Consider the following 24,906-nt stretch of genomic DNA (forward strand, 5'->3'; position numbering starts at 1 on the left):
GCATGAAATCCATACGGTTAATTTAGATCAAGTTTTTGTACCATTGAAGATACATAGAAACTGTTGATTTTCAGCTACATGTTGGTGGTAGTTACAGGTTTGTTACCATACAGCAGCAGAAAAATTCCTGTCCCCCACGAAACCACATCAAGATTAACCAGATCCAGATTTTTATTTGGATCTAAACCAATTTGTACCCTAAATATGCCTGATTTTCATCAATGACTTATTCATTGGGAAATAGACAAAAATGTAAGGTCTTTGGTGGAGGTAACAAGGTCTCAGCGACCTTTCCAGTCAAATATGTGGTAAATTTGGATAATCTGCCTCTGACTGTGGTCTATGTTCTGTAATACTGGGTGAAAGAGGCCCAAAAAAAGACAATGAATACTTATGGAAAAAAAATTAAATAAAATGGACCTAAACCACAAAATCTTCGACACATGTAATTTGGCTACCCGAAGATGAAATGCTGTATGTATGTCTGCATACAACATCTGCCAATGAGCAATAGAAAGGACTAATGTTCCCTCAGACACTGGCCCTGGCCTGCCTGGTGGTGTTCCTGTTCCATGTTGACAGCTACAGATGATCCCTTGGTGACACCTCCTGTTGCCTGACCTCCCCCATCCCACCCCTGATAATGATGGGGTGGTCTGCTGCCTGACCCCTGACCTGCAGGAAACCGTAAAGCCGTTATCAGCGTTCCACAGGGATTCACTGCAGCCTTGTTTGTTTTTCAAAGCACATTTTCCAAGATCAGTCGGATGTCCATGCGTATCCACAGCTTTATTATTACAGCATGATGAACCAATGAGCTCAGGTCAGACAACAGGGTTGTCTCTGCCTCTGTGAACTTCATGTGCAGATTATGAAACAGGCTGTGTGCCCTGCCAGACGTCTGGGTGTGTCTCTTGTTGTTGCAAGCTCTGGCCTTGTGTTAGATTATGTGATGAATTTGTTCTCCAACACACCCAGAAATAAGACTACTTTGATAAATGGGTTCAATGAAGAGCTTTTTTAAAGGCTTTTGCCCACAAGAGGGTAATCGGGCTAATTTTAGACCAGATTTGCCCCTTCGGACAATCGCGGGGGCGTTCCCGACTGGAGGTCACTCGGTGCTGATTATCTGCTTTACAAGTACAATACTGCGACCTAAAACAAGGATACAATTCCAACTCACCTCCAACTCGAGCTGCAAAGTGTATAAGCCTTATCAGCCATGACTACATCCATAGTTCTTTTTTGCTTTTTTGTTTTACTGCAAACAGAACACACGTCTGCCCTCCTCCATGTTTGTCTTCTTCTGAATTCACATTAAATTACGCAAGTGTTCCACACTCCAGTTCAGAAGGTGGCAGTAATGCACCTAAAAGTTATTTGCCAACTGCCATAAAAAAAAACAGAAGAAGATATCAAGAGTGGAAAATCCTCTAGTGTGCTGCAGCCCTTAGTAATCAGCTGGTGGACAACGAAGTTAACTCACCCTGTAGGGTTTGGATAACTGATACATTGCAAAATCGTAAAACTTTTGAAATTGGTAGATTTTGCTTATATAATAGATATGTACACTTCACATCAAGAAGAAGACTGTTTGTGGCAATGTACTGTTAGATTTACTGGGTCTTTGCTTCACTGTATGGAAACACCTTGATTTAACATCTCCGGCAAGGAGGTTGTTTTCACATCTGTCTGTTTTTGTTGGTTTGTTTAATAGTTACTAAGATTACACAAAAACAACGGAGCAGATTTCCATTAAAGTGTGTGGAAGGATGTCGTATGGGTCATGGAAGAACACATTATGTTTTGGTGCCGATTACATTTTGTCTGATTTCTCAGGGAATAATTAATGGATCTTGCAGAAAAATTAGGCACATTTAGGGAACTAATATCTATATGTGTGAAATTTGGTGCATCTCGATTGAATTTAAGGAAACTAGAGGTATGTGCTCTACTGATTGCCATTCTAGTTATAAGGTATTTAATTCACTGTCTCAGCTGAAAAATGAAATTTATGAGAACTTAGCATTCTTCTCAACTCTGACCATTAAATGACACAGCATTTAAACATTTCCTTTCCATTATTTTAATATTAAAGATAAGAGTAAGCCCTTTAAGTGCATATGCTTAATAAAATGGTATGATATCATTAATATGCTGTCATATTTATCTTCTGATTATTATTGAGAAATGTAAGTGCGTTTAGAGTTTTAATAAAGGCATTAGTGTCAGGCCCACTTTCTCAGTAATTTCACATTTAGGTGCAGGGGTCTTCTGGTCTCAATCCTTCACTGCAGTCTTTAAGCTTTGCAGGAAGGATTTAAGGAGCAAGGGTTCACGCCGTCTCACCACAGAGGGATGCGCTTTTACCTGTTTGAGGATTAGGCTCTGAACTGATGTCAAAACAGCCTTTGTTTCCATTGATTTAATGGGGAAACATACTGTATGTACTTCTACATTTGTGTTATGGGTTACACAGATCCCTGATTCTTGACATCTCTGATATTTGAAAGTTTTAGAGGCAGATTTATTTCCCTTCTCTATCTGAATGAGGGATGAGCATGTGGCCAAAAAATTGATCAATATAAAAATAGATAGTTGATAGGTTATCCCCAGTAAAGGTTATGGTTTTAAACATTTCTCTAAAACAATTTTTTTTTTTTTTACAAGTCTGAGGAAGATCCTATGTTTTATACCTCCTCACTGTGCTGAGTGTGTTTGAATGATCAATAATCAAATTAAATTGGTCATTGTCATTTTACCAGACATACAACAGTTGTGCAGGCAGAATGAAATGGTGTTTCCCTGGCATCACTAAATAAGATAAGAGAGTAAAGGAGCTCACACAAAGAAAAACACATTGTCCCAGAGTCCCATCTATTGTTAATATAAATAAGCATTTAATGATATACAATGTACTTTTGTTATCTTGCTATTGATGACAATTGTATTGCGATAATCATTATTATTTTTTAACATTCAGCCCAATGTTTAACAGATTTTAAAACCCAATAACACAAACGTCCAAAACAGATTTTTCATTGCACATATATATTTTTCAACCAGTACCTAAAGGAAGGGTTGGTAAGTCTTTTCTGAAACACTTTTTATCTTATTTGTTGTAATCCTGTTCAAGTCACGATAGCATTCAATAAAAAAAAGAAAGGAAAAAAGCTGGTGGCTGTGGCTCTTGCAGAACTTTAATAAACACTAATTTCAATTCAACGAATCATTTCATTTGGTCTGAATGAAATGATTTGCTCGTGTACCGGTCTGTCACTAACCGACCTGCCTGCCTGCGCGCACCCTCTCACTGCACATGACTGTTGTCTTCACTAGCTGGAAAGACATACACTGCTGAAACAGAGACGATAGCCAGAAGTTAGCAAGTCACAGAAAAGTCTGCTTTTAGTAGTTGTCACCGGGTAAAATGGAAAAAATTAGGGTCTTAAATTTACCATTAATTGGCTGCAAAGTATAACATTTGCAGGCCGTGCATTTAACGCTGATGAGAAAATTGTCACGCATAGTGTCCTACCATAAAAACATCTTTAAAACTCTAGTATACATTTCTACGCTGAATGTTAAGTATGCATGTGGGCAGAGAATGACACAGCGCCACAAAATTCCCAGTCTTGCAAATGAGTAGTCAGCTATGGATCTGCCATGAGCCCTGTAATGCCTGATAGTAATGTCTCTCCATGTCAGTTGTAGTGTGAGTATCATTCAACAGCAGAGTTTCTTAACACAATCAAATGACTGCAAATTTAAGAAAGACACAGTCAGACACAGTGATGTATTATTTACTTTCTTTAGGCTATACACTAGTTTTAGAGAAAACACCACCGTTACACAGGAGAAAAAGATCTGCCTGTTGCAGGCAGTGCACAGATGCTACTGGCTAGCTTCTATGGATACTAACGTTACCATGGCACTTCTAGTATGTAGCCTGTGTTTACCACTGCCTGCGGTGGTAAATCAGAACTTTCTTCTGTGGTTGTGAGGTGTAGTTAAAGGATAAATGAGCACTTATCGACGTAATAGTTTTGTATGAGAAAATTAGTTTTATGTTCAAGTTAATGAAGCTTTATGCAGCTTTGTGCACGTTCATGTCTTTTGGGGGTGTGGCTTTGATCAGAGAGCTGGTGGGAGGGGGTGAAATATACTCCTCCTGGATTACCAACTCTAGCTTTAAATAAAAATTGACTTCTTTGTCAACTTTGTAAATGGCCTGAACAGAAACTGCTGACATGTTGAGTTAAATGTACTCGCAAACCTTGGTCTAACTGATGCTGAATAAGCACAGGATACAGGCAGCAGAAGGCCGTAGCGCTTGGACCAAGGCTAACTCTGTTTATGACCTCAGTTAATGAATTTGTCACATCCTCTAAATGAACGTATGACTGCTGTTGGCTCTTTATGGAACAGAGAGGATAAATAAGGTCTGTTGTGGTTGACTTGAGATCAGTAACAATGATCCTGTGGGTTAAGAATAATTATATGATAAAAGACTGAGGAAACGTCGACTTACTCAGAAGTTGGGTCTGCACTCTGCAGTGAATTAACCTCATCCTGGAGTATATTACGGGCAGCAGTACACTGAGCAAGTTCATCTCTCCCACATGCCCCTCCCCCTGGCACCCTTTATTCTGCCAGACCGGCATTATATCCTGCTGGGATCGGATTATGACGTTAACTCTTCGATTCCATTACCGCTTCTATTGCCAGTCGCCATGGCAACCCCATCCTTTATGTCACACAGAGTGCCGAGTGTTTCAGGCCAGCATGAACAAAAAGACACGATGATACAGTTTTTCGGGGAAACATTGAATGAAAGCTTTGATAAGTGCTGGATTTCTTTTTGACTACGACACAGATTGCTTGTGCTCATGGTTTTTCCTGCAGCTCGTCTGTGGCCTTGTGTAAACGCTGCTCTGAGCTCTTTGTCTGGGGCTGTAGGTGGTCCTGTCTGGCTCAATGGGCATAGCATGAAACCACTTGGACCTGGGTTTTTGATACTAAAAATGTACCCACACACACCATCTTAGCTGAGTTGCTCTAATCCCTGTCCTGCCGAGATTCTTAGTTGCATTTTACGTGTAATATGCAGCCACTGTTAGCGTGAAGCGTCTTGACATGATTGGAGTGGAAGTATGGTAGAGTAGGTGAGCATTGTGGATGTTCAGAGAAGACTTTCGCTCATGTATTTCCCTGTCCATTGTTACTCTTTTTTTCTGACAAATGCTTAAATTAATGATTGAATAAACAATTGCTAATAATTAATAAAAAAAAATAACGTATCTAAAATATTGTTAATAGTGTTTATAGTAGTGATAGAGTGATATTGACACCATCTTCTTACATGGAGAAGGCAGCGTTTTAATTGATATTACAGCCACCAGGGTGTGATGAAGATGACGTGGCTTGACTTTAGTGGAGCTGCCATGTCATCCAGTCTTATATACAGGCCATGGTGTCTGTGTAAGAGAACAGATGTCAAGGATGATGTTGTTTCCTGGAGTTGTTCTGTCTTTTGAGTCATGTAGTCTCCCTTGTGATTTTTTTGAAAGAAATTTTGCTAATGGACCTAAGTCAAGTTGGTTTTTCAAATATTTTAAATAGCGCCATGATGCTTTTTTTTTTTTTTTTTGTGAATGTTAATGTTCAGCAAAGTGAAAAAGCCCAAGGTCTGCGGTAAAGGCGGATCCTGTAGTCTGGCCGTTACTTCAGCATCGCTGTGAGTGACATCACAATATCTTGTATTTGAATAACGCACGCCGAGTGGCTATAGTCCGGCACACCCTCTTAACAAGGTCAGGTAAAGGGAAATTGAAGGTCATTTCCTACATGCGAGTGGTCCAGCTGGCCAATCAGAGCAGACTGGGCTTTATCGGGAGGGGGTATTTAAAGAGAAAGGAGCTAAAACCAAGTGTTTCAGACAGAGGCTGAAAAGAGAAGCTGCAGCAGTGGACAGTATGAGGGAAATTATGTTTTCAGAATTTTGGAGCATGTAAAGCTTAAATGTTAAAACGAAGAACCTTAATATCATGAGCAGAATAATTCTCCTTCAAATGGTCTCGTGGTTTGAAGTTTCAGGAATGATTTTCAGGAAGATTTAAAATATATATTTAAAAGCTGCAAAGGCATTTAAGTGCAGGCTCCTAATTTGCAAAAAACTATTGTGCTAGATCTGAACAGTCCTGATGTGTTAAACAGAAAAGGTAAACCCCACCGTTCTGACGTGTTGTGAATGATCTTCAGATGTCCGTTTTTATAGCGAGTAGGTAAGAACAAGATGTGTGTTTTAAAGTGATCCCCTGTGCTCTTACACTTTCGAGTTCTGCCTCCCTTTCAGACAGGGGGAGGCATGTAGATGCTGGCCTGCAGAGTCTGGCAACGAGCCAAGTGTGTGACAGAGACACAAAGCCACACACACACTTTCCCCCTTATTACTTTCTCTCTTCTGCACACCCTCTTTCTCTTTGTCCTTCACTCCGGCTTATCAGTGATTGTCTCCTCTATAAAGGACAGTGAGTTGTTACACTTAAAGTTGAGCGGACAGCCCAGTGGCAGCACATGACGTCATCTCAAGCAGCCACACTGCTGCTCTCAGCATATCTCCACACAAAGATCTGTCCTGTTTACTCTCCAGTCTACAGAAACCACAGGGAGTGGAGCCTTGCTTTTGTGTGTGTGGCTTTGATTTTTGGCTGCGTGTGCATGAACAAAGGTTGTTCTCAGTCTTTTTCTTTTCACCTCATTTCTATCTTGGCACAAGCCTCTGCTCTACAGCTTAGTCTCTGCAAACACAAATGAAGCAGAGCACAAACATGTATGGTTTCATTCATTTACTTAGAATTTATATATAAGGGTAGAAACATTAAACTGAAAAATGCAAAATTTACTTGTATATTTAATATTCACCTGAAGCACATTTTTATGTTGCATCATTTACACCATCATTTACGTTTCTTTGTTTCACATTAAAATAAACTAAGCACCTTGGGTCCTTGAGAGAAAACATTTAAAGACATCATATTGAGCTGCAGGAAATTCCAACACGTTTCACTATTTTCTGTTGTGTTCCAGACTAAAAAGAATACAGGAGAAGATGATCAGCAGATTAATTGATGATGAAAATGATCATCGCTTGCAGCCCCAGTGGCCATGTTTCACTGGTTTGAGAAAATAATAGGCAGATAATCAGAAGTTGCAGCCTTATTGCACACTGTGGCACAACCTAGAAAAAATGTAATTATATTTGTTCCTTGCTGAAATTCCATGCGCATCCACTGTTTGACATTCTGATGATAATCAAGTTCACCAACTATGACAAGGATACAAGTTTCCTGATTATTAATCATTTCTTCAAATACTTATGTTTTCAATGTAACATCCACTTACTTCATCTCCTACATCACCTCTACATAACAGCTGAATGGGATGTGTAGCCTCGGGTGAAAGTAAAAGCATTTCACAGATTGGATCATACTCACACCTCTGTATCCTTCACACCCCCCTCTCAGTGACGTGCAGCATTGAGTGCAGTGAGGAGGTGGTTTTAACACTGGGGCAGGTTCTAGTGTGAGCAAGAAAATAATACATTGTGAATAAAGAAGCAATTCTTGATGATTCAGTTACATGAGATAAATATGGGATAATGTTGTATTAAGTATCTCTCAGAATTTATCCTGACATTTCTTCTACTTTCAACAAGTGAGCAAAACTGTTTCCTGAAATATAAAATCGTGGAAACTTGCACAAATGTTTGCCTGTAAAGTATTCATTTTCTACGACTAAGACATGACACATAAATCTTTAATCTTTATTTGTACAAGAAAATAAAACAAACCACTCACAACAGCATTCATATTATGTATATTTATTAAAACACAGACTGTCAGCAGCAGATGCTTTCACTAACTACAGACCTTCACTTAAATGATCACAGACAGGGCAGAAACTGAGTGTGTGCTCACTAATCATCTGCATTATTTGTGTTGACAAGACATCAGGCTGATATCTGAGGGCTGCTCGCTGGTGTTCACTCCTCGGCAGGGACCGACTGAATGAATATTGTATCTAGAAATAATGTTTCTTCAACAAAGACAAACAAAACTCAGATCAGTGCGCAGAGAGTTTTTTCACTTTATCACTCTCCAGATCCACCATGAGAAAGTCAGTCAGCCATCCTGAGTCACAGCAGTCCAGTGAACTGTAGTTATTTCTACACAGACTGTAATTATATACCTATCATCTTGCTTCATATAGAGACATGAAGGTAATATGGCTGAAATCAATATCTCTTAACTGAAAAAACATCCAATAACTCATAGTTTGCTCTCCATCATTGATTTGGACAGCAAACATTTAAATTTAAACACTAACAAATGAACATGATACACGATCTTGTCTAGCTCTAATAAACACTATATTTCTGTATAGCTTGTTTCTGGTTGTGTGTTTTCAAAGAGGATTATCTCAGAAAAGGAAGTGGATAGTGGAACTAAATAGTTTAAGCATCAGTGTTTGCTTTAACAAGAAACTGATCTGCAACAAAATCCTGACCGTACAATAAAAAGTCTTTAAAAAGTGAAACGTGTGTATACTTTGGATTTGTGCATGTGTGTGTGTGGGAGCATGTTGAAACAGACAGGATTACACACCCAATTAGTGCGTTAAATGGTCTGAAACAAAGACCCCCCTTGTGGTTTGGGGAGAGGATTAGATTTCTAGAACATTCTAACAGGCCAAGAAACCATAATTGGTTAAATACTATGGATTTGACAAGGAGGATAATTGATTTCCTGACTGGAATCACGTTCATTGTGCGTTACAACAGTACCGTGAGATCCAAAGAATAGAAAACATCAGCTCTGTAGATTAACGGAGAATTGTTCTATAATCTTGTTAGGATTTGTCTTTTGAGCATATAAATAACATTGTGAATATGATGGAAACAAACTCGAACCTGGAGGTTGTTCGGCATTGTTCCAGTTGATTTGTCGTGTTACCACTAAGCACCTCTACTGTGCTGGTTTGCTCACTTCTACCAGGGATGTGGAGTAGCAGCAGGGGGCAGAGCGTGTCCCCCTGGAGAAAAAAACTGTCCTTAAAAGCACAAATTGGGTGGCCCATGGCCCATTCCATTTTATTCCATTGTAAATGAGTTTGCCGGCCCAATGAAAAGCATGTTATTGTAAAGGAGAGTCAAATAACTATTTATATTTAAAGCGACACTTATTCCTGACTGATCTGCACATTTGAAATTAAGAATCATTAGACCTAGTATAAATGAATATAAAAGGGAATAAGCAGCTTTTATTTGAAAATAAACATTCACTATGTTCAACATGCAAATTACTCAAGATTTAACTCTATTAACATAACCCATAGGAATTACATTTCATTTAGCTGACACTTTTTTCAAAGAGACTTACAATAAATGCATTCAACCATGAGGGTACAAACCCAGAACAACAAGAATCATTTAAGTACAATTAGTCTTCAAAAAAGCCAAACTACAAGTGCTACATGTAGGTGCAATATATAAGTGCAACTAAACTTTTTCATGTTGTTTTTTTATATATAAACACCAGAGTTGACGATGGTTATTAGACATCATCTTCTTAACCAGGATGTAGTTGTGGAATATGTGGTTGGCGCCAGATTTCTAATATTTAATAACCTATGATGATCAGTATCATTAAAAAGCTGATCTCCATACTTGATTTTTCTCAATCATGTCACACAATTTTGACTTGGTTTGGGCTATAATTTACCTTATAGCCATGTCATTTACAGAGCAGATTTTTATCAACATATTTTAAACTGTGGATTGTTTATATCCATGTTTGTGAGCATGCACTCTTCTTTTTCCTTGACTCCCTGCATTGCTAAATCTCTTTCTGCATCAATGCCACCAACTGTTAATCAGAGGAATAGCAAGAAACTGCCAGAGGAAATATATAATTTATAAACAGACCCACATGCAAAAACATGGCAGTGGTCAAAAACTCCTCCTCAGGCCTTTACCCGGCCTTATAGGCCTTTTCACTGAATTACATTTTAGTGAAAATGGTAAAACTGGTCATTCTCAGTTCCCGATAAATGCTGGATTTTTTCCATTAAGATTAATTCAGTATTTCTTGTAAAACTGTGTGCAGTTTTGATAAGACCTCAATTATTAGTGAGGCTGCTTCATGAAGTGCTGAGTGTGAACAGTTACTCAACTGTACTTTCTCACTAGATTTACTATTCTCATATGTTTATATTTTTACTGCACACCATACATTTATTATTATATTGGAGGCAGCCTCATGATGGTTTACAAGACAAACACATTGTGCATCTCTCTGTGCATCTTTACAAGCAAGCAGAGACTTTGCATATTCCAAACACAAGCGGCAGCCGATTGAAGAATAGTTTGCATTTTAAGGTTGTTTCTTTCATCTTTGACTTCACTCAGTGACTGTTATTCACAGTTATTCACAGACATGTCATGACCTCCAGGCAGGACATTACCTCTCCTCCCTCGCCTTCGTCCAGCCGTGTAATCCTGCAGCCGTGGCGTTGGTGTCAGCGCTGGGATCCAGTGTCACAGAGACGGACACAATGGCCGCACTGTACTCGGCTCTCAGTATTGTTCTCCCCTGATCTTTGGGGGCACAATGAGGCCTTTATCCACTCAAGGCAGAGAGACTGGCAGTCTTGCTGTCAGGTGCTTTTCTTCCAAGCTTAATTGTGAGCTGAACCCATGAGGAGAGTTTCTTTAAAGTGACAGAGTGATGTTTCCTGAAAGACTTGTCTGTTTGGTCACAGTTAACCACTGAGTGAGGACAGCATAGATGCTGAAATCATTTTTTTTATTATCTGCTGCTGTGTTCCATGTGGGTTGGAGAGTTAAACAACGAGCTGAGGCTGAAACTCACTATGTAGCTGTAAAGTGGAGGCGAGCTGCAGATTCAGGCAATAAAACAAACATAAAAACGGATTCCTGTACATCAAACTAATGTTTTGGCCCCTGCAGATCATTTTTGGGAAAATGAGTCTTTGGGCTCTTATTATTTCTGACTCATACTCAATGTCTGATGGCACTGACACATTAGTTTGATGTACTGGTTCAATAAATGTCTGGAATTTTATTTTCACTTCAGCCTCCTACTCCTGCAGACTAATAGAATCCTGGCTTCTAAAGCTGTTGGTAGAGGGTTTGTTCCATCAGTGCATCTGTCACTGCACAGTTGATGCTTGTGCTTTACAAGTGTTTAAGGTTTTTTAAGTCAAATGGAAGTTTTCCCAGAAATGTTGGGTCACTCTGAGATCAGTACAATCAGTACATTGCGCTCCAGTACAATCTCTGCCATGTGAAATGCGTCTGCCATTTTTGTTGGACGATTAGTCCTTCTGATCAGCTTCTGATTCCTCGTCTGAGTTGTCCTCATCAGGACTGTAGGACTGTAGTTGTAGAGAGAAGAGGCTGAATGGTCTTTTCTTCTGAAAAATTAATCAGTTGTTGCTGAGCAAACAGAATTGTCGCCATCCTGCCTTTGTTGCCTAAGGCGACTAATGTCACTCACTCACTCACTCTGGATAAATTCTAGTAGGATAAGGTCTCTGCTGCTTAGATACAAATGTGGTATAGTTGGGCTACAATAAATGATTTTCCCCCCCGTTATCAATTAATCTTTCGATTTGCTCTTATAGATATGAGTTGTTGGGTTCATAAAATGTCATAAAAGGATAACAAATTTGGAACTGTGTTTATTGAACCCCAAGATGGCCTCTTAAAACTCTGATTTTGGGAGGATTTACTTTGAAAATGTGGTTTTAAGATGTTGGACACTTGCCTCAGGTTTTCATCAACAACCGTAGGAAACCAGAATTATCCAGGATATTCTTTTTTTAATGTACAGTAAATATATCTTTTAATGAAGGTTGTTTCAGTTATATAACCTCCAGGCTGACATTCAAAAAGTGCTTACGTTTGTATTGACAGACAGACAGACAGACAGACAGACAGACCCTATGTCTCTCTCCTCTTCCTCTCTTACTTCCACATTAAACCAGTTAATCCCTGGCAGATTTCACCAGCACTAACATCCAGTATTTCAGCTCTGTCAATCTGACAGACAGACACTAAAGCATACAGCTTTACATATTAATCCAGCTGCCAGCTTTTAGGGGATAAAGTATTGGGTCAGACTCTGATGTTGACCTGGTCACTATTGTTCTACATTAAAACACATCTGCAACTGAAAATCTGCAAAACATTTTGTGTATAATGTTTCTAATGTATGTTTACAACAGTTTTATAATTTGCATGTGGATTCAGTTTGTAGATTGTTGGTAATGGCTGCCTGCCAAAATATGCAGCTATAAAACTGCTTAATGAAGCAGCTCCTGGAAATGTGCTGATAACTTATTCACCATCATGCAAAGATTGACTCACAGGTTTGATCCCCACAGCAGCTACAGCAACTTGTCAGCAGCTACAGGAACTGTGCATCCTGTTATTATATGTCCTTGAAAATAAATAGGGGAAGGGATACACTTTAATCAACACTCTGCAATGTAAATGTTAGGAGAAGTAGTTTCCAGTTGTTGGTAAGACCCGTTTGTAGGTCTGTAGACTGTTTAACTATTGTGGCATATAAATATTTTGGTGTGGCTTTTTGTAAATTCTCAATGGCCATAAGGAGGCCCTACCACATTTATACGATAAACGTGTATGTTTTAAAATCCTTTTTTTATATAAAAATAAAAGGCTATGTGGGTTACATATTTTTTTACATTGAATACAGTGGCTTTGTTTTTGACTGTCTTCTTGGTTTCAATGCAATAAAATGCACAGATAGAAAAAAAATTGTGTTATTGCTCAAGGCGGCAAGTTGGAATAGTAGGTAGCACTGTTGCCTTACAGCATGAAGGTTTAGTCGGGGTGTGTATGTGTGGAGTTTGTTCTCCATGAATCTGTGTGGGTTTTCCCCAGGTACTCTAGCTTCCTCCCACAGTCCAAAGACATGCAGAGTTAAGTTAATTGGAGCCTTTAAATTGACAATAGGTGTAAATGGTGAGCATGAGTGGTTGTTTGTCTCTGTATGTTGGCCCTGTGATACAATGGTGACCAGTCCAGGGTCTACCCCGGGTCTCGCCCAATGTCGGCTAGGATTGGCTTGAGCTCCCCACGACCCTCAAAGGATAAGAAGTTTAGATAATAATTTTATAAGTGCATTTATTTATATCCTTCTTAATTTCTAATACTAGTAACTTTTTGCCAGTTTTGCTAGAAGCATCTTCATGTACTGTACACCAAAAACAAAAATCTCATCTTATCAACAAAATCCTCATCCCTTGTATCCGTCTTTGCCGCAGGATTCGTCCACAGCTGGCCAGAGAGAAGATCGAGGGATGTCACATCTGTACGTATGTGATGCCCGGGGAGCCTCAGGTGATCCTGGGGAAGGATAAGGCCTTCACCTATGACTATGTGTTCGACATGGACTCCCAGCAGGACGCCATCTACACCGCATGCACAGAGAAGCTCATCGATGGCTGCTTCGAAGGCTACAACGCCACCGTCTTCGCATACGGACAGGCAAGTCTTTGTCCTATGTGTCTCAGCTGCAGCGCTGACGGTGCTTTATAGCTGTGTGGATGGAGAGAATTTGTCTCTCTGCATGGGTGTGTTTGAAAGAGAAGGGGTGCTGGAGAGATGGAGTGTTGACATTTAGGTACAAGGAGGCTCAAGGAGACTGTTGTGGAATGTTTGAACCTCTGTGACCTTGTATTTGTCCAACCATATTTTTAAAGGAACAGTTTGAAATTTAGGGAAATACTCTTGCTTTCTTACAAAGGAGTATACTAAAATACCAAGCTATAGCCAGGAGAATGTTTACATAGCTTAGCATAAAATCTGGAAACACATGGCAACAGCTGCCCTGACTATGTCCATATATGTGGGGGAAAAAAGCTATTTAACACATTACTTGTTGAGCTTTAGAAGTGTTGGTGACATTTGGATGAGGCCAGGTTAGTTGTTTTCCCTCTGTTAAACTCACTATAAAGACATGTGAGTCCAATCTCAACTCTCAGCAAGTAAGCGAATAAGCATCACAGCGCCCCCACCCCCTATTTATCAGTCCCCTAAACATGCCTGGATTTTTTTCATCAAGAATAACTCTTTAATTTGAATTACCCTCTTAAAAATCAATTGAAGAGTTGAAAAATGTCTTATCTTACAACGTTAAAGAAATATAACAAATACTGGATCCAGATCCACACATAAATGTAATATTTTCTTCCCTGACTGTCCTTCCACCATGTTTTGTGGTAATCCATCCAACAGTTTTTATGTAATCCTGCTAATGAACAGTCAAACGCAGATGAAATGATAACCTCCTTGGTGAAGGTAACAAATCTAAATCATAGAAGTATGATTCTACTTATTATCAGTACTCAACGCTGGTTCATGTGTTTGAGTTTCCCAGTTTGTTCTGCAGAATTCAGTTTATTTATTTATCTGGTGATCATGTGAATATTGTGAATCAGTGGGTTAAGTCACCAAGGAGCTCATCCTATAACATTCATGTGTTCCCATAGAAACGGCTGTTTCCCCTGCACGCACACCAACTCATTAGTGACTCCGCACATCGAAGAACACTTCAGGGATTTACCTGTGGTATCAATAGTATTATTTGCATAATCTCACTGTTTTAAGATGTAAAAAAATGTGCAGGTTATATATTTTTATGTCGTGATGAAAGTAAATCTTAGGTGAATTGATAAATTCTGTCTGATTAGTTGAAAAATCTTTCTCTGTATATTTTTCAGTTTTTCAGATTTATTAGAACAAATAAAGAAAGATAAATAGTCTGCAGATTATTGCACACTGCAGTTAATCACTAATCGCAGCCCTTCTCCTCTCATTCTCCCGCTTAACGCACCATCTTTATTTCCACCGTGTTCATTGCGTGCACGTCTGGTCCTCTTAACCCTCTCCTCCACCCCTCCTCCTCGCTGCTCAGGTTGCCGTGGTGACGGAGCTTCTGCTGCGTGGCACTGGCACGATTCAAAGACAAACCTTTTAGACAGCTATGCATCTTTAATGTGTGTCCATATGAATCCCCATTTCCCTGTTCCTGTCTTTATCACTGTTGTCCTACTTCGGATGCTTTGGCCTGGATCAGACTTGTTTGCCTCTGTGGTTTTACAGGGACTAATCTAGATTTAGACCGACCCACTCGGCTTCAGCACAAGAACTTAACCCAGTTTGATTGCAGAATGTAATGATGTGGACCGGAGAGAGAAAAATCTTATCAGAAGATCAGAGCCTGGATTTAGTTAATTTTAAGAAAGATATACGAAAATAGAAAATTATCTTTCTTGTTTTTGTCAAACATGTCGGCTCAACTTTCTCAAATATAATCAAGACATTTTTTAATCAAATGGCAAGAAAGGAATTAGGAGGAACATTTTCCAATCTCTCCACTGTCAGTAGCCTTACTTGACCAAAAATGCTATGTAGTGTGGTGGCTGAATTCATCCTGAAGAGTCACTTATTTTATCTTGAATAATTCTCCATCTGCATGTGTAGCTCCCCACTTTACTCACGCCCCTTGTTATATGTGGTATTAAAAAGAAGTTTGGGAATTATAGGTGTCTAAGGGAAAAACTGGAGAAAAGTACATGACAGATTAAGTTAAACAATTATTTAATAAATGACAAAAATCTTAGTAAAACTGAAAATGACAACAAACAAAAACATGGTAAATATCAGTTTTCCTTTGTTGACTATTTGAAATATTGCTGAGAAGTAAATTGAGATCAGCCACGTGTGATGGTAATATGTTATGATAGAAAAAAGCTGATACATTTTTAATGGGTTAAAATTATTAAATTACCATAAAACCAAGTTAGAATAATCATTCAATTAAAATTGATAGATGAGTTTAAGTAAGTTTCAAAACATTATTTTTGAATTTTAAATACTGAAGTGAAATTGGTATCCTGATCCCAGGAAGGTCATTTTAAATCTTTGGTGCCTCTTTGTCAAAGTTATTTTCACACACTTCTCCGATTTTGTTGAGGTGCTGGTGGAGTACAGTGACCCAGCATTGTGTTCAGTTCTTTTGAATGATGTTTTCATTTCCCCATACAGACGGGTTCAGGGAAGACCTACACCATGGGGACGGGATTTGATGTCAACTTTGTTGAGGAGGAGCTGGGCATCATCCCCCGCGCCGTCCACCACCTATTCAAAGGCATCGAGGAACGCCAACAAGCCGCCCAGGAGCAGGGAAGCCCTGTACCAGAGTTTAAGATCAACGCCCAGTTTCTCGAGGTTCCACACCCATCCTACTGCATCATAATTAATAATGTTTTCTCATTTTACCTGCTGCTTTGAGCCAAAAGTGATTAACTCAGTAAAACAGACAACATATAATCTGTCTCTCACTTTGCATGAGGACAGGCCTTACAGAGATGTCATGGATCAGGGTTATATTGTTGACACTGTTCGTTTAACAAGCCCTGACACTGGTGCTCCATCACTCGGAAATATCCACCCTGACAATTGAACTGCAGCAGCTGTCTTCGGGGGGTTAGGAGGTGTGGGGGGTGGGCTCAGTCTGGACAGGAAGAGTTAACAGGAATAATGTGAGTTGACAGTTGTGCCGCTCCATCAGGCTGTCGCACGGTTTAAATTCCTCGACTTGGAACTGGGGATGTGGAAGATTTGTTGTGGCTAAGACTTTTTGGATATGAACAGAATTCACACATAGGCAGGGAATTATGAGTTTTCATTTCACACATGAGGCTTAAAGAGGTAATATTTAGCACTGATTGTCGGTGTTGACATTTTTTTTCTTACATGTCAATGTATCATATGTCCCACTTAAAACTAAGACATTGAAACTTAAAATAAAAGTACAGACAATTACTTAAACTGCATTACAGAGAAAACTATTTGTTATTGGCAGTGGATGACAATAGAATATTAGAGGATCATTGCCTGAAGTTCATAGATAATTTAGTTTTTTTTTTTTTTTTACCACCATTTCTTGTCGAATAATCTTTTTGGGTCACTTTGTTCCCCTGTGCGTGACAGCAATGCAAACAACATTTAAATATGTTTCTTACTTTATATTAGACACTAATATTATAGTCTGTGCGTGGCAGGCTGTACCCCTCCTTCAGTGTCGAATGGGGGGCAGCGCCTCGTGATGACTGTCAGTCATCGTCTATGGACAATGGCATTGTGGAGACGATAGTCAGAAGTTAGCGAGCGAGTCACAGCAAAGTCGGCTTCTATTGGTTGTCAGTGTGTGTTCATGGGTTTTGGGGGTGTAGTTTGGACCTCAGGGCTGATTGGAGGTGGCAGAATGTATTAGTTGCATTTATTTAAGTGTAGCCTGCTCATGCTGAGCTTTTCCTTGATTACCGAACCCTAGCTTTAATTTGATCAAGGCAGACATCATCAAACACAAACTTCAGTCTGATACTAGTGATGTGCTAGAGCTTGTGATGTAAACCATCTCAAAGGGGCATTGTGATGATTTCAGTTTCACTTTCTAAATTCACAAAGTTACACACCGCCTTCATTGTCATAATGAAGCTCCAGTTTTGAGTCTTGCTTCTTTATTTTGTTTTTTACATTTGCTCATAAATTGAATTCAAGGTTGAGAGATTTTAAAGTGACATCTCCTGTGTTTCTTGTGTTTTGCCTCCACGCAGCTTTATAATGAGGAAGTTCTGGACCTGTTTGACACAACACGAGACATGAAGCAGAAATCTCACATCAAGATTCATGAAGACGCCACCGGAGGAATCTACACCGTAGGAGTGACCACACGCACCGTGTCCACCGAGGCTGAGGTAAAGGAGAGAGAATCAGTTATTCAAAGACCAGGACAGGGGGTATCTTGAGTTAGAATACAAATTAAAAACCTTTTATTAATAAGATTTCCGCTATTCCACATACTGTTGCTGTCTCTTTCTCAAGCACTAGTTAGTTGATTAAAATGTATAAACATCTTTTGCATTATTTAGGAAATGAATTTAATAGATTTATTCTGGTTGTGAGTCTGTTTGCCAGCTAGAGGTGTTTACAAATAACCTTTCATGAATTCATTATTCATTACTGCACTCATGTTTACTCTCATGAATGGCAGAGAGTATTTGTTGCATTAACAATTAAAATTGTTTGTCTGCCTCTTCAGATGATTCAGTGTCTGAAGCTGGGTGCTCTGTCTCGCACCACAGCCAGCACTCAGATGAACGTCCAGAGCTCCCGTTCTCACGCCATCTTCACCATCCACCTGTGCCAAGTCCGCGTTTGTGCCTCTGACAATGTTAGTGCCCTGTAACACTGAACAACATCTGAGCAAGCACCATGAAGTGCCGCTCTTTCTCAGGGCAGGCAGACATGCAGGTTAAATTAATATATGCAGCATAGATGCTCGAGGCTGCAGGTTCGTTTTATCTGCCATCTCAGTTTATTTTAGAGCAAGAAAAAAATACACCTTTATTCAACTACAAGGTTCTTTTCAGCTCTTAAAATTGTTCTCCAAAGACTGTACCTTGATTTAGGTTACTGTTGTTTTATGCTGTTGAACTCAGTTTTCAGCTGGAGAACGTAAAGCTGTAAGTCTGAATGTAAATATAGAAAATACTTCAACCTCCAATCCCTGTAGAGTGGACATCATATTTTCCAAGTAGCTGGTGCCTCATATTGCAGAGTAATTCTTCACAAGATATAAGAAAAAAGCCTTGTTGGGACAAAGACGCAGGAATCACATTTAATATAATGCTGGGTCACGACTGGAGTTTGTGTGTGTTTCTGTTACTCAGCAAGAAAATGAGACTGATAACAAAGTCTCCAACGGAAACTCTGAGCTGGACGAGTACGAGACGCTGACGGCCAAGTTTCACTTTGTGGACCTGGCGGGTTCCGAGAGGCTGAAGAGAACCGGAGCAACCGGCGATCGAGCCAAAGAGGGCATCTCCATCAACTGTGGACTGGTGAGTTTCTTCCTTCTCGACCTCACACAGGCACTGAGGCTGGGATATTCTAGAGTTGTACTGCCATCTAGTGGCAGAAGTTCTTAACTCTAGTTTGCGACATACCAAGGTTATTTGTGGATGATTCACTACTTAAAATTCTGTTTTTCTGTTTTGCCAACAAAAAGCACAACACCTTATTCCTGGAGTGCTACCAGAATTTATGAATTTGGATAATCTGAGTGACAGACTAAATTAATTTAGCACAACATTTTCTTTTAAGTATACATTTAATTTCGCAAGTATTCACAAGAATATAAGCAGTTTAACAACATTTTTTGTAAAAAAAACATTCTCTCTAAATCTCAAAAGTGATGTCATCTTTTTTCCATGATGAAAATGTCTTGGACAGTTTCCAGCCATTGCTCCTGACTTAGGGAGTTTGCATTAAGCCAAATTCTGAATGTATACATCATCTTCAACCATTATATAGGATTTTATTTGTAAAGACAGAATACAGATGTTCTCAGATAAATTACTGATGTGTAAACAGCTGCATCTTCTTCTCCCCTCTGTTTTGCTGCAGCTCGCTCTGGGGAATGTAATCAGTGCTTTGGGCGACCGGGGCAAGCGGTCCGCACACGTGCCTTACAGAGACTCCAAACTCACCCGGCTCCTACAGGACTCGTTAGGAGGAAACAGGTTTGTTTTTTCGCCTTTTTCCACAAATGGCATCTCTATGATTTCCTTGTTAGTTATGTTGTCATGCCGGCAGAAGTCTTGCTTGGTTAAAGATTTCAACTTGAAATCAGGAAACTGTCAAAACAATACGACACAATAATCAGATATAAAACCCACAACTCGTTGCTGTAATATCAATGCAGGAATTAATTGGAGATAAAACAATATGTTCTGTTTGCAAATTGAGGATTAGTCAACAAGAATGAGACGATTAATAAATCTGCCAGCTACCTTTTACTTTAAAATCTAAAAATGAGAAAACAGGCAGGATTTTATCAGAAAAGTACCTTTACTAAGTTTAGATCTAAATAAATATTATATTAAATTCTAGCAATAGCATCAAAAAGAATTGAAGCCTTTTTAAGTATTGTGCTTCTGGACCAAGCATAACTATTATCCACCTCCTTCTCAAAGCCAAACAGTGATGATCGCGTGCAGCAGCCCATCTGACCGAGACTTCATGGAGACGCTGAACACATTAAAATATGCCAACCGAGCCCGGAACATCAAGAACAAGGTCATGGTGAACCAGGACAAAGCCAGCCAGCAGATCAGCGCTCTGAGGACAGAAATAGCTCGACTGCAGATGGAGCTGATGGAGTACAAGTCGGTGAGGAGAGAGTATTTGATGTCAGAGATGTCGGAAACATTTTTGAAATGTTTTTTCTCCTTTCTTCCATTGTACTTGCTGTTTGTAGCAAAAGCCCTGCAATACATGCCACAGTTTGTAAATATGTTCCTTCTCCCCCCCTGCAGGGTAAACGCATGGTGGGTGAGGATGGTGTGGAGAGCTTTAGCGATATGTTCCACGAGAACTCTATGCTGCAGACTGAGAACGGCAACCTGAGGGTGAGGGTGAAGGCCATGCAGCAGACCATTGATGCTCAGAGGGGGCGGCTCACCCAGCTGCTCAGTGACCAGGCCAACCAGGCCCTCGCCAGGGCGGGTAGGAGTGCTCAGTCAGACTCTTGGATTTATTTAGGAAAATGGTTTCTCTACAAGATTGTTATTTTTGTATTCTTTTGACTACAGTGATGATATGTTGTTTTTAAAATAAGAAACAGTTTTTCTCATGCAGCAGAAATCTGTCTTGTTTCTCTCGTAGGTGAAGGAGGAACAGAGGAAATTGGAAAGATGATTCAGAGTTACATCAAAGAGATTGAAGAACTAAGGTAAACACCAGGGGCCTCATTTATAAATGTTGCGTAAGCACAAAACGGGGCCTGAAAGATGCGTACGCCACTTCTCACTCAAACGCATCTATAAAAACAAACTTGTGTGCACTTGTACGCTAGCTCTGACCCAATGCATACGAACATTTTGGAGACGGAAAAATGGCGATGCTACATACCTTACTTTTTGATCAAGACTATTCTTGGGTTTTCAAAGTTAGACATTTTTTGCCTACGTGTTTGTGTGAAGGAAGCAGCAGAGGACCTGGAAATCAAGAAATGTGCTCATCTGAGACTTGCCACACATACCAAAAATAAACGTTAAGAGCATTGGGACTACAAACAGTGTTTATCCGTAGTCTGATGTGAGTGTTTGTGTCCCTGGACTTCTTCTTCAGAGCCAAACTCCTGGAGAGTGAAGCTGTCAATGAGAATCTGAGGAAGAATCTGTCTCGTGCCTCCAGCCGTCAGACGTTCTACGGAGGGTCCGGCCCTTTCTCCTCCTCGATGCTGGCTCCTGAGAAGGAGACGTCTGACATCATCGAACTGGCCAAGAAAGACCTGGAGAAACTGAAGAAACGAGAGAAAAAGAAAAAGAAAAGGTAATACGATTAGTTGCGGTCATTAATTATTAACAATACATGTAATTTAGGATTTGGTAGCTCATCTGTTTTTTATTTCTTGTTACATATTTTGTTTACATATTTTACACATTTATTCTTGTTACATATTCTTTTAAAAAGGCAAGTCTCCAATCAGGTAGAACTCTTCCACTTAGAAGAGCATCAAGGCCCAACAGTCCCCTTAAAGTCAATAAAGCTGCACCAAATTACACACTCATAGATACAAACAACAAAAAACATAACAGACCTGGCCCTATAAAGAATCAGAAGGCATCAACCACAGCAGCTTTCTCTATGCCTGGTTTTTCAAGATCCATCAATTATTCCCTGGAAAATCTATTTAGTACTTCCAAGAATCTCTGTCTGTCTGTGGCTCACAAATCTCAAGAACCGTTTATCTTATTGGCTTCACTCTTGTGTTAAGGCCCAATGAAGTACGTTGTTGAATTAGGTGCGATCGGAACACGCTGTATGTTCACAACTGACTTTGTCAATCACGACAACAATGGGATTGTCCGTACTGAGTCGAGCTTCACTGAACTTTGAATAAAGAGGTGAACAGCTCTTTGTGCAGCAGCTGTGGTGCAGCTTCAGGGTTCTATGGAGTGAGTCCAGCAGTCTGTCTTGACTGGCTCTCGCTCAATTACTGCAGGTCGCTTTTACAGTTTCCGAGAGAAACAACCAGCATTACCACAGGCCAACCAAACAGAACATTGCAATGGTTAGAATGGCTACTGCACTAGTTAGTGAAAATGTCCAAAATTGATAAAGATGGCGAAAAAAAATTAGCCCTTTTGTTCGGATCTGCCTCAAATATGAGTTAAGTTTATTTGTACAACAATTTTGACACACACAAGAGTCAGAAAAGTGCATAAAGACACAAGTCACCTGAATGCCTGTTAAAACAGTTGTCTTTACATGCGTTTTTAAACAATTTCACTGAATCTGCAAACCTTAAAGATGTGGTTAGGGCATTCCACAACTTAAGTGCAATAGGTTGCAATTTAATGAGTTCTCTCTTGGTGCATGTTCCATCCATCCACCATGTATTGTGGAAATCCATTCAGTGGTCCTTGTGTAATGCTGCTGAGAAATAAACCAAAGGACTAGCACAAAAATTGAACCTTCTTGACGAAGGTTTATCATTTGGTTAATGGGAACATGTATATGTAATGCATGTATATTAAATGGCTCTCTGGCTTGTCATGTAAACTGGGGCATCACTAAAATAACAGATAATGAAATAACTTATGTTTAATAATGCATTTTCCTATAAATTGATTCTGATCAAATATAATATTATGAAGAATTTCACTGCAATTCTGTAAACCAGCAGTAGAGACTGGTCAGAGGCTCCAGATTGAAAATGATCAGACTTGTGCTATTCAGGCTTGTCAGTGCCGAGCTTCCTCTGACCAATCTTCCCTCCACTCTTCCTTCCTTCGTTCATCTCTTGCTTCCTTGTGTCGTTTGACCCTTCACCCTCCCCCTGAAGACTCCAGCTGCTGTTGGAGGAGAGAGAGAGGGAGGAAAGGGAGGAGGTGGTGGAAGAGGTTGGGGATGCCAGGTTTGTCAGAGCTTCCACCCTCCTGTTGACACTCTCATCCCCTCGCTTCCCCTAATTCAGCTTTTATTTATTGTAGGCACCCGGAGTGAAACACGCCTCAGTAGCAGCACTTCACTCTCATAAAACAACATTTTTACCATTTAACTAAACTGTAATCTCTCTTTGGATCTTCTGTGTGAATCCCATTGATCATCCATCTATCCTTCATGCTACATCCCTGCCCTCTCTTTCATCTTTTTTGTTAGATTTACTGACATTGTGAGTAAGATTTTTAGACTTGAAGGTCTGAAACATCCCAAAATGTCTTGAAAGTACGGAGCTCGCGAAAGTTCTTTGCAAATTGTTTTTTTGAGAATTACATTTGTGTTCCCTCACAATATGTTTAGCGTTCTCTTGCAGTACTCCCAATACTTTCCTTTTTTTTCAAAGTATTGCGAGGTAACGCAAAACATATGTGTGCAAATGTAACGTTACAGTTCGGGGGCTCGGTATGAAAGCCCCTTATCATTGAACACACAGGCAAAATGTATATACTCATCATTTATGACTGTGTTGATCAGTCTTTGTGCAAAATGTTTTAAAATAATGTCAAATCCTTCTTTGTTACGCTTTCTGTCCAGATGTTTTTTGTGACAAGCCACCTAAACCCTGCTACCCCCTCTGTGTTTGGATACAATATTTATCCAACACATCTGCTTTGTTCACAAATTTTCTGTTTTGCTGCATTTTCCCTCCACCCTTTTTTGCCTTTGCTGGTTTTTTTGAGACAAAAATGTCTTTCACAAATCAACTGGGCAGCAGTCACCTTTATATTTGGTTTTGATATTTCACTATTCTGCCTCTCTATGCATGTTTTATGGTTCATGTAAAATATGCATTATCTCATCAGAAAGTATCTGTAAATTAAGTCCTAAACTGTTTTTATTGCTGCACCAAGGTGACGTCCATTAAAAAGCCTATTTCCAAAAAGAACTGGTACCAAGCAAAGACATGTCACTATTAGCCACAGAAGTGTTGTTACTATCAAATTCTGCTTAATGTACTTGTCTACTTGTCAAGCTACTTACAATTCACTTGGGATAAACCAAGTGTTCTGCTCAGAAAGTGTTTATGGCACAGTCACAGCAGATATATATATAACGTGTTTGACTCGTCTCCATGCTGGAATCTTTCAGTGTCAACAAGGAGGAAATTCCTGACAACGAGCAAGAAAAGGGAACGGAGAAAGAAATGTCAGAGCGAGCCAACGAGGACGCAGAAATTGTAAGACTGACAGCTCTTGTTTTATCTTTATGTTGAATCAGCATTAAAGCACATTTAGAAGAGCATTCAGATATTTTTTGATTGTTTGTAATGCAGGAGGTCCAGGAGGGCAGCGACCATGAAGAAGGAGAGGAGGAAGAGGATGAGGAAGAGGAGGAGATGGATGTGGAGGAGAGCTCTGATGATTCTGACTCTGAGTCAGACGAAAAAGGTATCAGTGACATCATCGGATTCCTCACTTTCTCTCGCTCCCTTTTTCTTTCCCCTCTTTCTCAAAATGCAGAACTGTCTGTAAACAACTTCCAAACTCACTCAACATTTTGTTCCTGCTATAGTAGAGGCTACAGTTTCAGGGTCATGTTTTAAGACCCTAGTTTTCTAGATTTGAAAGGTTTATTCCACCCAAATACTTCTTTCTACAACCACTTACAGTTTCAAATGTTTATTCCACTCAAAACCGACTGTCAGTCTTGCAATTCTTGGTTGCTGAAAGTTGCATGCTGGGCAATTCACATTCAGTTATCACACTCTCATTGTCGTA

The 24,906-nt window shown here is 39.7% G+C and overlaps 1 protein-coding gene across 8 annotated transcripts in view; it reads left to right on the top strand.

Annotated features, from left to right (window-relative positions):
- Positions 1 to 24,906, top strand: part of kif21a (kinesin family member 21A) — a 57,854-nt gene that overhangs the window by 13,889 nt on the left and 19,059 nt on the right. For 4 of the 8 annotated variants that reach the window (XM_034587722.1, XM_034587723.1, XM_034587724.1 and 1 more), the window contains exons 2-14: positions 13,375 to 13,597; positions 16,160 to 16,342; positions 17,734 to 17,874; positions 18,219 to 18,350; positions 18,850 to 19,020; positions 19,586 to 19,701; positions 20,155 to 20,350; positions 20,497 to 20,686; positions 20,846 to 20,912; positions 21,311 to 21,514; positions 23,031 to 23,102; positions 24,278 to 24,365; positions 24,462 to 24,576. In XM_034587722.1, the coding sequence (XP_034443613.1) occupies positions 13,375 to 13,597; positions 16,160 to 16,342; positions 17,734 to 17,874; positions 18,219 to 18,350; positions 18,850 to 19,020; positions 19,586 to 19,701; positions 20,155 to 20,350; positions 20,497 to 20,686; positions 20,846 to 20,912; positions 21,311 to 21,514; positions 23,031 to 23,102; positions 24,278 to 24,365; positions 24,462 to 24,576 (1,898 nt within the window). The remainder of the gene's footprint in view (positions 1 to 13,374; positions 13,598 to 16,159; positions 16,343 to 17,733; positions 17,875 to 18,218; positions 18,351 to 18,849; positions 19,021 to 19,585; positions 19,702 to 20,154; positions 20,351 to 20,496; positions 20,687 to 20,845; positions 20,913 to 21,310; positions 21,515 to 23,030; positions 23,103 to 24,277; positions 24,366 to 24,461; positions 24,577 to 24,906) is intronic. The other 4 variants (XM_034587725.1, XM_034587730.1, XM_034587728.1 and 1 more) reach the window with 1 other exon arrangement.

This window comes from Hippoglossus hippoglossus, chromosome 6 (genome assembly GCF_009819705.1).
Source record: "Hippoglossus hippoglossus isolate fHipHip1 chromosome 6, fHipHip1.pri, whole genome shotgun sequence".
NCBI classification, from domain to species: domain Eukaryota; kingdom Metazoa; phylum Chordata; class Actinopteri; order Pleuronectiformes; family Pleuronectidae; genus Hippoglossus; species Hippoglossus hippoglossus.